The 17982-nt window shown below is 34.7% G+C and overlaps 1 protein-coding gene across 5 annotated transcripts in view; it reads right to left on the bottom strand.

Annotated features, from left to right (window-relative positions):
• COL24A1 (collagen type XXIV alpha 1 chain) overlaps positions 1–17982 on the bottom strand; it is a 411639-nt gene that overhangs the window by 128775 nt on the left and 264882 nt on the right. For all 5 annotated transcript variants that reach the window (XM_045064804.1, XM_045064802.1, XM_013056205.2 and 2 more), the window contains 3 exons: positions 16865–16918; positions 6356–6409; positions 348–401 (listed from right to left, as the gene is read on the bottom strand). In XM_045064804.1, the coding sequence (XP_044920739.1) occupies positions 348–401; positions 6356–6409; positions 16865–16918 (162 nt within the window). The remainder of the gene's footprint in view (positions 1–347; positions 402–6355; positions 6410–16864; positions 16919–17982) is intronic.

Raw genomic sequence — 17982 nt, forward strand, 5'->3', positions numbered from 1 at the left:
TATGGAAGGTGTATCATGAGGATAGGGCTTTTAAAACAATTCCCATTTTTTTCTTTTCCCCAGATTAATTTATCACCCCCATTAGCTTTAATTAATATATTACCCCATTAGCTTTATCATTTTTATTTCCTCTCTTTCTCTTATACAAACATACACATGGAGTCAGTGAAAAGACAGATACATAGATATAGATATACATATTTATTTTCTGACTCATTTGAAAACACTTCCCATTTTTATCTGCTATCCTCACTTGTTTTCAAGATGATTGATATTTGCCAAAATGTGGCAAACAGGGGATTCAGTGGTAAAAATTGAGAGACCTTTTCACTATTTAGGAAGATTACCTTTACACCTGGTTCGCCTTGCAGACCAGATTCACCCTCAATACCTGAAGGTCCCTAGAAGAAAATGATTTGACACATCATTTGATATACATTCCTTCACTGATTGCAAAGGCAATAACAACCTCGCAAGAAGATCATAGTAATTTTTAGCCCAAGGGTAAGATATATGTCCAGGAAAATATTTTTGCTTCCACTTTATAAACTTGATGGCATAAGACCAGATAATTTTGGGACATTTTAACAGTTCAAATGCCAAAATAACATCTCCTGAAGTCAGGACTTTTAAGAACAATTTCTTCTATTCTTCCTGTCATCCTTCAATCCTTGGTCAAAGACAAACACTTCCCATTTCCTCTTCTAATTTCCTACCCTCATACTCTTACTATTCTCAGTGTTTTTTTTACCTTTCACCCTTATCCATTTCTGTTGAGCCCTCTGGAGCACACTTCTTTTAAAAATTTCAGTTTTCTTTATTCATTTTATGAAGAAAGATTTAAGATACAAAGATGATATGAATATATTCACATTATGAAAAATCCAAATGGCAGCTTTTCTACTTTCCTTTTGTGGGTGGGTCCAGTTGGGGAGAATTTGGTTCTTTATATCTTGAAAACATACAACTTCTTGCAACCTCTGGCTCTGTCTAGGCCTGACGCTCCTACAACTGCTGTTGTATTGTTTTTTTAAATTTGTTTGTTTCAGAGATATTTATCTTGTTTTTGAGCACACTAAGGATATCCTTTCCCTCTTCCCTTCCTCATTCCTCGTTCTTCTTTCTCTTTGTGTACATGTACCTACGAATGTATGTATATATATATATAACTATAAAAACACACATGTATTCTGTAATTCCCATGTTTTTGGAGTAGAGGAGTAGCTTAAAGTATTAACTCACAACACACTCTTGACAAAAAGCTTCCTGTTGTCCTTCTATCTTTCAGTGATTCCTTAGTAGTTCTGACTTGTGGGTGATATTCTTCCTTATAACTATGAGAGTTTAAAATATCTTTTATGTAATAGTATTTTAGATAAGAGGAAGTTCGGTTTTCCATTTTTGACTCTGCTTCTGCAATACATATTCACCTTGCTTTTTTTTCTAAAATAAAAGCTATACTTGCACAACAGTACCGATGGGAATTATAATAAAAAAAGCCCAGTCCCATTCCTCAGAGGCAACTATTTTATTTTTTTATTTTTATTTTTTTAAAGATTTTATTTATTTATTAGAGAGAACACAAGTAAGGGGGAGAGACAGAGGGAGAAGTAGACTCCCTGCTGAGAAGGGAGCCTGCCTTGGGGCCCTATCGCAGGACCTTGGGACCATGACCTAACCTGAAGGCAGATGCTTAACTAGCTGAATCATCCAGGTGCCCCAGAGATACCTAACTACTTTATAAAACAATTTTTGTTTTCTTAGTGGTTATTTCTATAACTCAAAAATTATACCTTTACTTCTCAATGTATCACCTTGCTAAAGGTTAATTTCCTTATTCTCCCTCCATTTTACCATCATTTCACAATATTTTAATAGTCACATTATTTAAATTCTTCTGTGGGTTAGTTTTGTGACTTCTTTGCTGCTACAAGAGATAGTATAGTACAGTACTTAAGAGGAAAAATTATGAACTGAGATGGCCTGGGTTTCTGCTCTCTCTCAGAAATGATAGAATTTAATATCCTACTTTAAGATTAATATTCTGTCTTGAGAGAGAATCCCAGCTCTCTTAGAATTCCTTCCATATTAAAATTGCTTTCAATGTCACAGATTTTCTTTGGTTCCTAATTTCTCCCAACCTCTCAGCTCTTCCTGGCTTCTTTTATTCCTTTCTTAAACTAACTCTAATTGTTGATCTTCTAAAACCCAGTTGTTCCTTTTCTTATACCAATCTTGGATTAGCACTTTAAATTATTTCCATTTCTATTTCCAGCTGAATACTGCTGGAAAAAAAAATTACACACTAGTGCAAAGTGGCATCATTACCTGTTGAGAGGCATAGTGGCTAAGATAAAGGATTGTGGAGAGAGAATCCCTGAACTGAAATGTAGGCTGTACCACTATTATTAGCTATCACTCTTCAGCAAGTGAGTTATTTAACCATTTCATGCCTTTGTTTCCTCATCTGTAAATGAAAATAATAGCTGCATCTATCTCATAGGGAGTTGTAAGAATCCATTAATACAGCAAAACACAAATAGTGTTAGGCACATAGAAAATGCTTCATAATTGTGGGCTATTGGCATCATTATTATCAATATAAGGCAAATTCATTGCCTCCTACTAAAAGCTTGACTTTTAGTAAGGTGTATCTGCTCTTCCACTTGTCTATAGTCATTCCCTCCCCTATTATCTTCAACCACTGTTCTAAATCAGTGAATTTTCCTCGAATGACCTACTTAACCTCTACTCCTTATCACAACAGAATTTTTGTCTCTTACTCAGTTAAAAAAAACCCTTCTAGTTATTAGGTATGACTCTTCTCAGCTTTCTTTAGTCTCAGAGGATGTGGCATAGAATAGGTTATCAGCATCAGCTTTTGTGTCAGTTGTGGATTCAAAAGCCAGTCTCACTTCTTAACCATTTACCTTGGGCAGATTAACAGATGATGACCCTCATCTCCCTAATATTCCTCTTTGGTCTCTTGAAAGGTATTGTCATCCATCGTGTTGCACAGCCTAGAAAACTGGGAATAATTTTTGACTTCTCTTTCTACTTTACATCACATATTCTATACATATGAAGGTTCTGCAGAATTTATATAAAAGACATTTCTCAAATCCATCCACTCCTCTCCCTTTCTGTGCCTGCTACTTTCATTAAGAAGTCCATCATTTCTTGCCTGGTTGAATGCAATGGTCCTTTAGTAGGTATTCATGGTTTCATTCCTGTCCTTTCAAATACATTCTCTATGTAGCTGTTAGATCTATCTTATCACCCAAAAATTAAATCTGACTGTTTCACTGTTCTGTTTATCATATTTTACAATGACTTAATATGGCCCTTAAGATTAAAAAAAAAATGAAGCTTAACAGTACACAAAGCTTTTCATACTTTTTCTATACTTTCTTCTACTACCACACCTTGCTTTGACTTTCAAAGAATCCATATTGCCTCATGTTTGTATGTTCTTGCTTATACTATTCCTTTTTCTGGAATTTCCTTATCTTTATTACTCTTTTCATATGGCTAACTCCTACTCATTCCTTAAAACTCATCTCGTAACTCATCTCGTCACCATTCCACATTCCCCACAAGTTTTCTTCTTCCTTGTATCCAGGTGGAGTTAAATGCTCATTGCCATGTTCCTATATTGACCTGGGAATATCTGCATCACTGGGTCTAATACATTGTAATGTAATAATCTTTTATATGACTATCTTCTGGAATAGGTTAGAAACTCCTACAGGAGTCAGGGACCATATATCAGCCTTCCTTGTATCACCTTCCAGTGGCTACAAAGTGCACAGCAAGAAACATGGCATCATTGTGGGATTAAAAATAGGCCAACAAACCTGGACCACAGAGGGCAGGAGAAGAGCTTTACTGGCATGTGGCTTAACGGTCTGCATAAGTCAGATAATGTGGAACATTATTCATTATGTTAAAAGGTTGGCATTTTACTAAAGGTCATGAGAGCCACGGAAAAATTCCAAGGAAAAGAATGGTATGACAAAGAGAAACTGGCAACAATTAGCTAACGAATGATGGAAGTTGCTGGAGACCTGCAGTAAGAGCAGACTAGAGCACTGGCAATAGGGATGAAAAAGAAAGGGTAAAACAGAGACACTATGGGGGTTCATTCACAGGGAAATGATGGCTGACTGGAGAAAATAAGTAGGAAGAGGAGTCTAGGAAGACTCAGTTTTCGGCTGTTCGGCGCAAGGAGTATCTTTCAATGAGATGGGAATAAAAAGAGAAAGAACACCAGGAAAATAATAGGTTTGGTTTAGATATTTTGAATTTAAGATGTATGTAGGCTATGTAGGTGCATATGTAAAATACAACAGGGAATCAGTAACTGCAGCTGAAGAGACAGGTATGAGCTAGAGCCATCAAGATGAGAACTCTAAGAATAATATTGGTAATTAGAGTCATTGTGATACTACGACTGCTAGGCTGAGAAAGAAGGACAGCTTCACATCATGACTGAGAAAGGCTAATGAGAAGGTAAAGAGCAGAATCTAAAGACAGCAGTTTCACAAAAGTCAAACGAGGAAAAATTTATGTCTAATTTATTTAGAGCTAAAGTAAACAAACAACAGAAATGAAGGAACTGGGTTTTATAATTATAATTATAGTTTATTATTCCAAAAAATGTCCTAAATAGGGTTTTTTTTTTTTGAAGATTTATTTATTTGAGAGAGAGAGTGTATGAGTGGAGAGAAGTAGAGAGAGATAATCTTCAAACTGACTCCCTGCTGAGCACAGAGCCTGAAGCGGGGTTCAATCCCAGGACCCAGAGATCATGACCTGAGTGGAAATTAAGAGTTGGACACTTAACAAACTGAGTCACCCAGGCAGCCCAGGGGTCACTTCTTAATATTCTTCTATAAAGGAGATATAACATCTTAGAATGAAGGGTTATCAAATTAACTCAAAGTGAGTGAAGGGTAAGTTTTATTCACTTTTTTTGGTCATTTCAATGGGCTGTTACAAGAACTTTATGTGAATGGGCAGTAACCTCCTTGACAGGCTACAGCAACTATGCAAATATATCTACTGAGGCAAGGGAAACAGAAGCAGAAATAAACTACTGGGACTTCATCAAAATAAAAAGCTTCTGTACAGTAAAAGGAACAATCAACAAAACTAAAAGGCAACCTAAGGAATGGGTGAAGATATTTGCAAATGACATACCCGATAAAGGGTTAGTATCCAAAATATATACAGAATTTACAAAACTTAACACCCCAAAACCAAACAACCCAGTTTAAAAAATGGACAGAAGACATGAATAGACATTTTTCCAAGGAAGACATACAGATGGTCCATAGTCACATGAAAAGATGCTCAACATCACTTATCAGAGAAATACAAATCAAAACTACAATGACACATCACCTCACACTAGTGAGAATGGCAAATTAATAATACAAGAAACAACAGATGTTGGTGAGGATACAGAGAAAGTAGAACCCTCATATACTGTTGGTGGATACTGTTGGTGCAAACTGATACAGTCACTCTGGAAGACAGCATGGAGTTTCCTCAAAAAGTTAAAAACAGAACTACCCTACCATCCAGCAATTGCACTGCTAGGTATTTACCCCCAAAATAAAGAAAAACTAATTTAAAGGGATATGTGCACTCCAAAGTTTATAGCAGCAATATCAACAAATAGTCAAATTATGAAAAGAGCCCAAATGTCCATCAAGTGGTGAATAGGTAAAGAAGATATGGTGTATATCCAGTGGAACATTTCTCAGCCATCCAAATGAATGAAATCATGCCATTTGCAACAATGTGAATGGAGCTAGAAAGTATTATGCTAAGCAAAATAAGTCAGAGAAAGACACCATATGATTTCACTTATCTGTGCAATTTAAGAAACAAAACAAATGTTCACAGGAGAAAATGAGAGGAAAACCAAAAAACAGAGTTTTAACTATAGAAAACAAACTAATGGTTACCTGAGGGGAGGTGGGTGAGGGAATGGGTTAAACAGGTGATAGGATTCAGGAGTGCATTTGTGGTGATGAGCACTGGGTGTTGTATGTAAGTGCTGAAGCACTAAATTGTATACCAGAGACTAATCTTATACAGTATATCAACTAACTGGAATTTAAATAAAAACTTAAAAAAAGATAACTTTATGTGTATAAAATTATACTCATAAAATAGTCAACTTATTTTTAAATGGAATTTTAGGATGTATTTTCTGAATATGAAACATAACACTACAGAACTATTCTTTAAATATATACCTAATGTATCAACTTTACTTTGAGGAGTCTTATAAAAAGTACTGGGAATTGATGAAACAACAAAGAGCCACAGAAAAAAAAATTACCTCAGTGCCCATTTCTCCAGGAGGTCCAGCATCACCTTGCAATCCTCGTGGTCCCTACATTAAAATAAAATTTAAGATCTGAGAATCAAAGTTTACTCTGTATTTTGATTAATATATGCATCAAAATATGGGATTTTTAATATATTATATGTAATAGAACACATTTATCAACTTTTTGTATAAACAAAATTATAGCTTTATAGTTGATTCATCTGTTTTGTGTGTGTGTGTATGTGTGTGTGTGTGTGTGTGTATGAATAGAAGGCTATGTTTAAATTCAAGAGAAAAGAAAGGACAGTACCCTTCATACTTTCATTCCCTAATTCACTCATCCATTCAATAAACATTTATTAAGCACCTAAGTTACTATTATATTTCATACTATATATTATATATATTATATCATACTAAGAGCTTTCAAAAGTTATCTTATTTGATGGATATGACAATAATATTTCTACTGGATATTTGTGGCAAAAATGTGACAAAATAGCATTTTTAAAGAAGCAAATACATGGTCTCCAATGAAATAAAAATACGTTAGAGTTCCATGATGTCATACTTTATCATGGTAGTGAATCCAGTTCAACATTTTCTCTGTTTCACATGAACAGATATAACAATGCTTACTCATATGAAATAATCACTAAGGTGCAATAAAAATCCATGTTTGGACCTTTTTTGGAATCTGGTCACTGTAATAATGAATAGTGTAACTTTAAGTAAACAAACATTGAATATTTAGTTCATTGCATAAACATTAAATTTCTAAACCAAATGGATTGTCTTAGTGTGTAGAAGCCACTTATCTGGCTAGAACTATTATTTTACCATTAACATCTATGTAGTTTTTCATTTAATTTTTTTATATATTGTTAAAGATAAACTTTTCCCCCTAAATATGATCACTGTAGAATACCTGGAAACTCATAAAGTAAAAATGATCCAAAATAGCCACTTGAACCAGTTAACATTTGCTGCAGTTCTTTAAATCTTTGAGCTTAAAAAAAATTGGGATGAAAAAAATTCATAATTTGTATATAGTTAAATCTGTTAGTATTTGAAGACTTTTTCCACTACATTTTAAAACATCTATTTCCATATAATTATTTTAAATTTATTTAAATTTTAAAAATTATTTTAAACTCTACCAATCCTAATTCTCCTTTTATGGCAGGTTAAAAATATTAAGCTATTTTGCTGGCTCATTTTTATGTTATCCTTATAATAATTAAATCCCCACCTGATTTATATGGGTAATGGGATTTTTGAAGGGGACTGTGTTAACGCTAACAAATACATTAATTTTAAAAATATAGTCTTCTAGTTAGACAATAACTTGACATTCTACCTAAGTCTGTTTTTATGTATCTTAATGAATTTTTGAAGTTTTCTTTATATGTGTCCTATCAACTTCCCATTAAGTTTATCCTTAATTATTATTTTGTTTCTATCTAAAGTGAGATATTTTTCTATTACATTTTGTTGCTTGTATATTATATGTATATCAGAAAACTGATTTTTTAAAATGCCTATTTTAGGTGTTACCTTATATTACTGTATCCCAGAAATTGAAAAATACAGAATTAATGCTTTGGTTTTATAAGTTTTGGGGGATTTATTTAAATTTTCTCTAAATAATAATGTTTTTCTTTCCTTATATGTTCATTTTTGTGTCATATACCACTACACTAGCTAAGATTTTTCAAATAATGTTAGACAATATAGTGACAGTTGGCAATGTTATATTGTGGTTCCTATGCTTCTAGTGTTTCCGGATTTCCTAGTAGGTTGGGTGCAGATACAAGATAAGCTACTTTATTTTATTACACAACTATGTTTGACATTACCAGAATGTTTCATTTCAATTAACAAACTTAATTTCTTAGAAAAGTTTTAGATTTACAGAAAAGTTGAACAAAACGTACAGAGTTCCCATATACCACCCTTGTCCAGTTTTCCCTATTATTATTAACATCTTGCATTAGTGTGGTACATTGGTTACAACTGATTAATTGATATTGTGCACCATTACCACTTAAAGTACTATTACTACTTAAAGTCCATAGTTTACATTAGGGTTCACTCTGTGTGAACACAGACACAGTTGTGTGAGTTTTGAGAAATGCATAATATCATGTATCCATCACTACAGCACCATATAAAATAGTTTCACATCTCCCAAATTTCCATTTTCTTCCTATTCATCCCTGGTCCTCTACCCCCAACACCTGGCAACCACTGTTCTTTTTTACTGTCTCTATAGTTTTGCCTTTTCCAGAATGTCATGTAGTTGGAATCATATGGTATTTAGACTTTTTAGATTGAGTTTTTTCACTTATCAGGATGCACTTCCTCTGTCTTTTTGTGGCCTTAATAGCTCTTTTTATTGATGAGTAATATTTCATTGTATGGATGCACTACACTTTTTTTTATTATTTAACTTCTGAGGACATATCAGTTGCTTCTACTTTGGGTAACTATGAATGAAGCTGCTATAAACATTCATGTGCAGGTTCTCCTGTAGGCATTAAGTTTTCCACTCATTTTGGTAAATACCAAGGAGCATGATTACTGGATCATAATGGTAAGAATGTGTTCAACTTTGTAAACAACTGCCAAATTCTGTTACAAAGTTGCTGTACCATTTACATTCTGTATTACTACCAACAATGAATGAGAACTCCTGTTATTCTAACGGGAATTTCGCTAACATTTGGTATTGTCGGTGCTTTTAGCCATTCATACAAGTGTGTAATGGTGTTATTGTTGTTTAAATTTGCAATTCTCCCTAATGACATATGATGATAAACATATTTCCTAATGCTTCTTTGCCATCTGTAGGTCTTTGGTGTATTGTCCATTCAGATCTGTTGCCCATTTTTTAAATGGATTGTTTGTTTTCTTACTGTTAACTTTTAAGAATTCTTTATTGTCGCGCTCTCCCGCCTGCAGAGATGACGCAACACCAACACACACACAGGTCGATGCACAAGCTCTTGTTTATTCCCTGGTCGATCTTTCTCCTTCCCCTGCGGGGAAGTTCTCTTGCCTTATATAGGACATAACAGCCAATCACAGAGGTGTTCACGTGACCAGGAGGTATCTGGGGCTCGTAGGCAGTGGTGGCATGCGGTGTTCATGTGAGGAGCACGAGGTCACGTGTGGCCAGGGCGGATGTTTTTTAGGCTGTCTGTGCTGCTAGGGCTATGTAGCCGGCGCCATCTTAGGGGCGTGACCCCGACACTTTCTGTATGTTGCATACAAGTCCTTTATTAGATAAGCGTTTTGCAAATGTTTTCTCCCAGGCTGTTACATGTCTTTCAATCTCTTAACATGTCTTTCACAGAGCGGAAGTTTTTAATTTTAATGAAATCCAACTTATCAGTTTTCCATTCATGAATCATGCTTTTGATGTTGTATATAAAGAAGTCATTATCAAATCCAGGGTCAGTGGTATAGAAGTTTCAGCTATACATTTTAATTTAGGTTTATAATCCATCTTGAGTTAATTTTTTTGAAAGGTACAAAGTCTTTGTCTAGATCCTTGTTTTTTGGATTTGCTTTTGTTTTTACATGAATACCTAGCTGTATTAGAACTAGCTGTTGAAAAGTGTTGCCTTGGCAACTTTGTCAAAGATCAGCTGATTATATTTGTAGACTTCTATTTCTGGGCTCACCATTCTGCTCAAATTATCTATTTGTCTATTCCTACTATGCTGTCTTTAATACTATAGTGTTATATTAAGTTCTTCAAGTTGGATAATGTCAGTCCTCTGACTTTGGCCTTCTTCAATATTTGTTGGCTCTTCTGGGCCTTTAGCCTTTCCATGAGAACTTTAGAATTTTGTTATCAATATCCACAAAGTAACTTGCTAATATTTTGACTGGAATTGCATTGGATCTATAGTTGTGACACCCTAACAATATTTACTCTACCTGTCCATTAACACAAAATATCTCTCCATTTATTTAGATCTTCTTTTATTTCTTTAATCAGTTTTGTAGTTTTCCTCACATATATTATGTGTAAATTTTGTTAGATTCATACCTATATCTTTTTAAATTTTTGATGCTAATGTAAATGCTGTTGTGTTTTAAATTTCAGATTCTAATTGCTTATTGCTGGTATATAGGAAATCAACTGACTTTCGTCTATCAGTCTTGTATCCTGATCCTGTAAACTTGTTGTAATTGCTTTTTAGTTCCAGGAGTGGGTTTTTATTGGTCAATTGTTTGGTGTTTTCCACATAGTGAAAATACCTACTATCTTTGTTACTGTTTTTTATTTGTTGCTCATTTCCTTTTTTTTTTCTTTGTCTTCTGCTCTTTTTTAACTGTGAATTTTAATTGATTCAATTTTCTCTTATTTTATCATATCATTTACACTTCTTTTAAAAGAATTTTAGTGGTTTCTACAGAGTTTGTAATGTATATTTATAGTTAATCCAAGTTAAATCACTATATTTATCCGTAAGGTATGAGATTAAATACACTGCTGTGATTATTTTGCACAGACTACCTATTCTAATAATTAAGAAAAAAAAAGATTTGATATTACTTTTATGTATTCCTTCTAAAGTTCTTCCAGTCTTCTCTCCTAGATTCTCATCTATATCACTTTTTTTCTCTCTGAAGAATTTCATTTAACATTTTTTTATAAGGCTGTTCTACTGGTGACAAATTCTGTCAGTTTTTGCTTGTTTGGGAAAGTATTTATACTTCACTTTTAAATTCCCAGTCTGAAATTTCAAAATCTCTGCTATATCTGAGTCTGTTCCTGATGCTTGCTTTGTCTCTTCAGACTGTTTTTCCCCTTTTAGCATGCCCTGTAATGTTTTTGTTGAAAGTCAAACATGGTATATAAGGTAAAAGGGTCTGAGGTGAATAGGCCTTCAGTAGTATAAGGTTGCAAGTTACCTGTTTGGGAACTAGGCTGTGTTCACTGTTTGCTGCACTATGGTGTCAGAAGCTAAATTTCCTGCTAGTGTCATTGTTTTTGTCTTGTCTGTTGTCTTCAGGCTTTCCCAGAGATGTCTTAAATAGGGTTTGGGTCTGCAGTTCTTTTAGCTGTAATCCCCAGTTGTTATACAGGAGCCCTATTCATCTGATGGTAAGTTTCAAGAGGGGTAGAATCACTCTATAGTTTTATAATTAGGTCTCAGTCTTTCAGTGAGCCTGAGTGCGGGTATTTTCTTTCCCCCATGTCTGAGACTAGAAGCATCTAGGGTTGGAGAATTGCTCTTCTTCCAAGTTCAGTAACTTTTTGCTTTGGCAAAAACCCAAATCAGTTAGTCTCAGATAAACCGATTTCCCTTTCCCGATTTCCCTTTGTTAAGGAGAGCAGAATGTTCTGAGTGTATTTCAAAATGGTTACTTTTCCCAACCCACTGCTAGAAGAAAAAACATGTATGTCCCTGAACTTTACAGAGAGAACCTACCAGGTCCCCTAGTGGTAAAACTCAGAGACATGTGGGGTCTTGCCTTGGATGGGGTTCCCTCTTGGTTTTTTAATATTTATGATAGTCTAAATTGTGTCTTAAGCAATTTGCCAACTTTATATTGACAAATATAATTATAGTTAAATGTGTTCCTACCATTCAGCTATGGCCTTCTCCTTGCGGTAAGATGTGGTTCTCTACATCTTCCTGTCTGTCTCCCAAGTTTTCAGGCAACAGTTGGTTCTCTGACCTCAATGATCTAAAAAGAGTTGTTGATTTACAGTTTGCTCAGCTTTTTCTTTGTTGTAAGAAGGGGGATGACAGCTTCCAAGCTCCTTACAATTAAGACCAGAAACTATTTTACTATAATTTTTAACAAAACAAAAATAGTTAAATTTTATTGAGTATGTGTTTTTAGCATTTTCCATACTATATCTGTAATATGTTATATTATGGGTTTCTTAATATTAAGTAATTTTTGTCTTTTTGTAATTCTTCTTATACTTCCTTTTTCTTTTTTTTTCATTTATTTATTTTCAGCATAACAGTATCATTATTTTTTCACCACACCCAGTGCTCCATGCAATCTGTGCCCTCTATAATACCCACCACCTGGTACCCCGATCTCCCACTCCCCCACTACTTCAAACCCCTCAGATTGTTTTTCAGAGTCCATAGTCTCTCATGATTCACCTCCCCTTCCAATTTACTCCAACCCCCTTCTCTCTAACTCCCCATGTCCTCCATGCTTTTTGTTATGCTCCACAAATAAGTGAAACCATATGATAATTGACTCTCTCTGCTTGACTTATTTCACTCAGCATAATCTCTTCCAGTCTCGTCCATGTTGCTACAAAAGTTGGGTATTCATCCTTTCTGATGGAGGCATAATACTCCATAGGGGTATATGGACCTCATCTTCCTTATCCATTCATCCGTTGAAGGGCATCTTGGTTCTTTCCACAGTTTGGTGACCGTGGCCATTGCTGCTATAAACATTGGGGGTACAGATGGCCCTTCTTTTCATTACATCTGTATCTTTGGGGTAAATACCCAGAAGTGCAATGGCAGGGTCATAGGGAAGTTCTATTTTTAATTTCTTGAGGAATCTCCACACTGTTCTCCAAAGAGGCTGCACCAACTTGCATTCCCACCATCAATGTAAGAGGGTTCCCCTTTCTCTGCATCCCCTCCAATACATGTTGTTTCCTGTCTTGCTAATTTTGGACATTCTAACTGGTGTAAGGTGATATCTCAATGTGGTTTAAATTTGAATCTCCCTGATGGCTAGTGATGATGAACATTTTTTCATGTGTCTGATAGCCATTTGTATGTCTTTATTGGAGAAGTTTCTGTCCATATCTTCTGCCCATTTTTTGATATGATTGTCTGTTTTGTGTGTGTTGAGGAGTTCATTATAGATCCTGGATATCAACCTTTTGTCTGTACTGTCATTTGCAAATATCTTCTCCCGTGGGTTGCCTCTTTGTTTTCTTGACTGTTTCCTTTGCTGTGCAGAAGCTTTTGATTTTGATGAAGTCCCAAAAGTTCATCTTCGCTTTTGTTTCCTTTGCCTTTGGAGACATATCTTGAAAGAAGTTGCTGTGGCTGATATCGAAGAGATTACTGCCTATGTTCTCCTCTAGGCTTCTGATGGATTCCTGTCTCACGTTGAGGTCTTTTATCCATTTTGAGTTTATCTTTGTGTACGGTGTAAGAGAATAGTCGAGTTTCATTCTTCTACATATAGCTGCCCAGTTTTCCCAGCACCATTTATTGAAGAGACTCTTTTTTCCACTGTATATTTTTTCCTGTTTTGTCAAAGATTAATTGACCATAGAGTTGAGGGTCCATATCTGGGCTCTCTACTCTGTTCCACTGGTCTATGTTTCTGTTTTTATGCCAGTACCATGCTGTCTTGATGATCACAGCTTTGTAGTAAAGCTTGAAATCAGGTAACGTGATGCCCCCAGTTTTATTTTTGTTTTTCAACATTTCCTTAATGATTCGGGGACTCTTCTGATTCCATACAAATTTTTGGATTATTTGCTCCAGCTCTTTGAAGAATACTGGTGGAATTTTGATCGGAATAGCATTAAAAGTATAGATTGCTCTAGGCAGTATAGACATTTTAACAATGTTTATTCTTCTAATCCAAGAGCATGGAATGGTCTTCCATCTTTTTGTGTCTTCTTCAATTTCTTTCATGAGTGTTCTGTAGTTCCTTGAGTACAGAACCTTTACCTCTTTGGTTAGGTTTATTCCCAGGTATCTTATTTTTCTTTCATTTCATTCACTTAATTCTTTCTACGTGTATTTTAATTTTACTTGATTTTTTGGGTATTTATCTTTAGTTTTTTCTGCGGGTGCTATTTTTGTCTGATTTTAGCACTGTCAAAATTCTAAGGAGACACTGATCTTTTATCTTTTGCTTCTAGAACTATTGCTATTTTTTATATCTTCGTAAGTAATTTAATGTCCGGGTTTATCACATACTTTTAATTAATCTGAGAATCCTGCTGATCTTTCAAGGTAAGTGGACGTGACTTCTAACATTTCAACTAAGGAAGTGTACCTAGAAAATAATTTTTAAACTGGAGGGTAGAGTGTAAAGCAAATTTATCAAGAATTGATTTTTTAGAAACTACAGCATTCCCCTCATATTCCTCTTTAAAGGCAGTGTTCAATGTTTAAAGATACCAAAAATATTTATTTGGATCAGCCAAAAACTTAGGAATCACTTTACATATAGAAATCAATTTCCTCTTGATTTTATACTCCTTTTGAATCTTTTATATCTATCCACTTTTCTCTGTTAATCAAAAACATTCTACCATCTCTTAATTGGATCACAACAGAAAGCAGGGCTTATCCACTCTTAGTCCTTTCCAATTTGAATGATCTCTACAAAACAATAATATGATCATAAAACTAGTACTATCTCTTTAACAATATCCTTTTGTATTTATGATAAAAGTACAAATCCTTGGGATTAGGGCCCACAAAACTACCTGTGTTGCCCCTGCTTCCTTTTCCAGCCTCATCTTACACTTACTTCCCACCTGACTCTCTGTGCCATTGCTGTGCTAGCCTTCTTTTAGATCTTCAAATAAATATGTGGAACTTCCTCTCAGTTCATGACTTCTCTCCGAAATAACCTCTCCCCATCTTTGCCTAAGTAACTACTATTCATCCTTCATATCCTAGCTCAAATACTTCTCCTCTGGAAGACTTTCTTAAGTATAGTTTTTCTGTTATACATTCTTTTAGAATTGAATTCCTATACTTCACAGCATTTATCTTAGTTTGTAATTTTCCATTTATCTCCATGATAATTCAATTAGTATATATTTCTATCATTAGACTGAAATCTCCATACTTACCAGTACATTCCAATGCAGGTACTTAATAAATATTTGTTGATTGAATGAATGGACAACTATCTAAATCCCAGTATTTGCATTGCTATGAGCAAACTAATTTTGAAAAATTGGGGAGAAAGAGACAACTCTAATAGCTGCTGACTATAGAAAAGAAGTAGTCCTCTCTATTTTATTATTCTCAAAGTATAAATATGTTTCAACATCATTTCTGTGTCCTTCATTTTACCAATTTGCTTCTTTTCTTTTCTTTAATTTAACCAGGCAGCTCAAATATATGAAACAAAGCCCATGATATCCATTACTAACTGATTTATATTTTATTTTCCAGTCCCACTGACTCCAGTGACTTGAATGTTAATTTTTAGGTGCTGTTAAACTATTTAGTTGTTTATGCCTACAGTAACAAATCTTTTCTTATTTAAAGCCTGATATTGTCTCTGCTGATGACCTAGATCTTTTGACATATTTTACTGAAATGTGTTCCTCACTAAGATTAAGTTAACTTCCATTGCATTTCACTTCATCTAATATTACTGGCTAAGCAACTATGCTTTTTGTATATAACCTTTTGTCAATTCAGTTTAATAACCTGAACACTAAGTAGATCCAAGATGCTATGCATTACACCAGACATGATTGCAAAGATGAGAGAAATGGTCTCTAACTTCAAAGAGCTAGAAATTTTTTCAAAGAGATATTTAAGTAAATAATGCTAAATAAAGTTGCATTATTTTTGGTCAAATAAATATTAGGATTGGGATGGCAAGAGGTATAAAACAGGGAGAGAACCAAAAGGAGTTCAGTTTAATAAAATCAATACCATATCTAAAATTCTTCATTTGGAAAGAATTAGATATACAGTCAAATCTTTACTTATTGCTTGGAGAGTTTATACCATAGGTTAAAGGAGGAAATTCTTACCATTTGGTAAGAATACCTCTTTGTTACATTTTCCACTTGCTACAAGCTAAATGAATTATGTAAAGGCCACCTGTAAACCTTTGGGTCAATTAATAGATAAGATCAACCCATTAGAGTTTGAAAGACTATATTGTATTATAAGTCTTACAAGCATGTTATAGCATATTACATCTGATACCATTAACCCGAAGAATGACTTCATACGCAATAAAGAATAAGTTGTGAGAAAGTTGGTGTGACAAAAATCTTTCCTTTTCATAATCATTTTCCATGGAAATTTTATAATTGAATCATATTTATAAAATCATGATGTAAGTTTTTCATTATTGATATACCAGAATTTCTATGTTTGTATATTTAGACCCATCAGATGTAGAGTTTGGCTCCTTTGTGAGGTATTTTATTACAGAGTTGGCCTCAAAAATATGATTCTGTGTGTCTGTGACAGTATAATATAGTCATTTAAGAACAGCAAGCCATTCACAAAGAAAATTTCTGCAAGCCAATAAAACAGAGCTATCATTGTTTAAAATAGAAATAGGTAAAATCTTAGCAGTTCCAAAAAAACAGGACCAAATCTGGCTATATGAGATCCGGAAGGTACTAAAACTGTATTTCCAGCAAAATATTTTCTGTATAATTAGGTGTCCATGATAAATGTTGCTTTCAAAAATGTACCAGTCACAGCACAAGGGGGCAATAACAGAAAAGTAAATGTATATTATGAGAAAAATATAATTAGAAATGTATAAAGATAAACTTACTGGTTCTCCTTCAAGTCCTCTTTCTCCTGTACTCCCAGGGGGTCCTTGTAAACCCTGAATAAACAAAGGCAAAATCTGAAGAAAAAGAGATGCTTGAAAATATTTTACTTTCCTTATTTCAGCTTTCCTTTATAATCCTCCTACCTAATTTTTCTGTCTACCTCTATTCTCTCTTTTCTTTTTGTGGTAAAATATACATAACATAAAATACACAATTTTAACAGAGTTCAAATGTGTAGTTTTATGGCATTAAGTACCTTTGCATTATTACACTACTATCATCACGATCTATTTTCAGAACTTTTCATCTTCCCAGACTGAAATTCCATACCCATTAAGTAACACCCTTTCCCCCTTCGTGGTTCTCCTGGCAACCACCATTCTGCATTCTCCCTCTAATTTGACTACTCTAGGTGCCCTAAGTAAGTAGAGTTATGCTACATTTTTTCTTTTGTGTCTGGCTTATTTCACTTGGCATGATGTCTTCAAGTTTCACCAATATTGGAGAGGAGGAAGATGTCAGTAGAATAGGAGGATCCCAGACTTCCCTTGACCCCAAATACAACAAGGTCACTATCACATCATCCTAAATATCCCAGAAATTGACCTGAATACTGACAGAACAAACTCCACAACTAAAGGGAGAAAAGAAGCAACACTGAAGGTAGGAAATGCAGAGACATGGTTTAGTGGGGAAGCAAGTCTTGACTGCTGTGAAAGGGAAGGAACTATGGTTGTGGAGAAGGGTGAGACAGAGGAGTACACAGTGGACTACAAAAAGAGAATGATTCCCCATAGCTATTGGCTTGGAAAATGAGAAGGGCTGAATTCTGTGAGTTCTTGCAGCCAGTGGGGCTCAAATCCTAGTTTTAAAGTCTAGCAGGCTTGGCTGGGATAGAGCCTAAAAGGCACTGTGCTGCTCTTGGACAGAAGGCAGGCAAACCACCTGGGAGTATACAACATGGAAACAACAATCTGAATAGTGCTTGGGGCACACAGTAGAGGAGATTATATACTCTTTATAGAGCAGATCCCTGAGAGGCAGTATTCAAGGACACCTCTAGGGGAACAAAGAAGCTAGCCAACACCATTTCCCTCCCCTTCCCCCAGTATAAATA

The sequence above is a fragment of the Mustela putorius genome, unplaced genomic scaffold (assembly GCF_011764305.1).
Source record: "Mustela putorius furo isolate JIRA1106 unplaced genomic scaffold, ASM1176430v1.1 tig00003853_pilon_pilon_pilon, whole genome shotgun sequence".
NCBI lineage: Eukaryota > Metazoa > Chordata > Mammalia > Carnivora > Mustelidae > Mustela > Mustela putorius.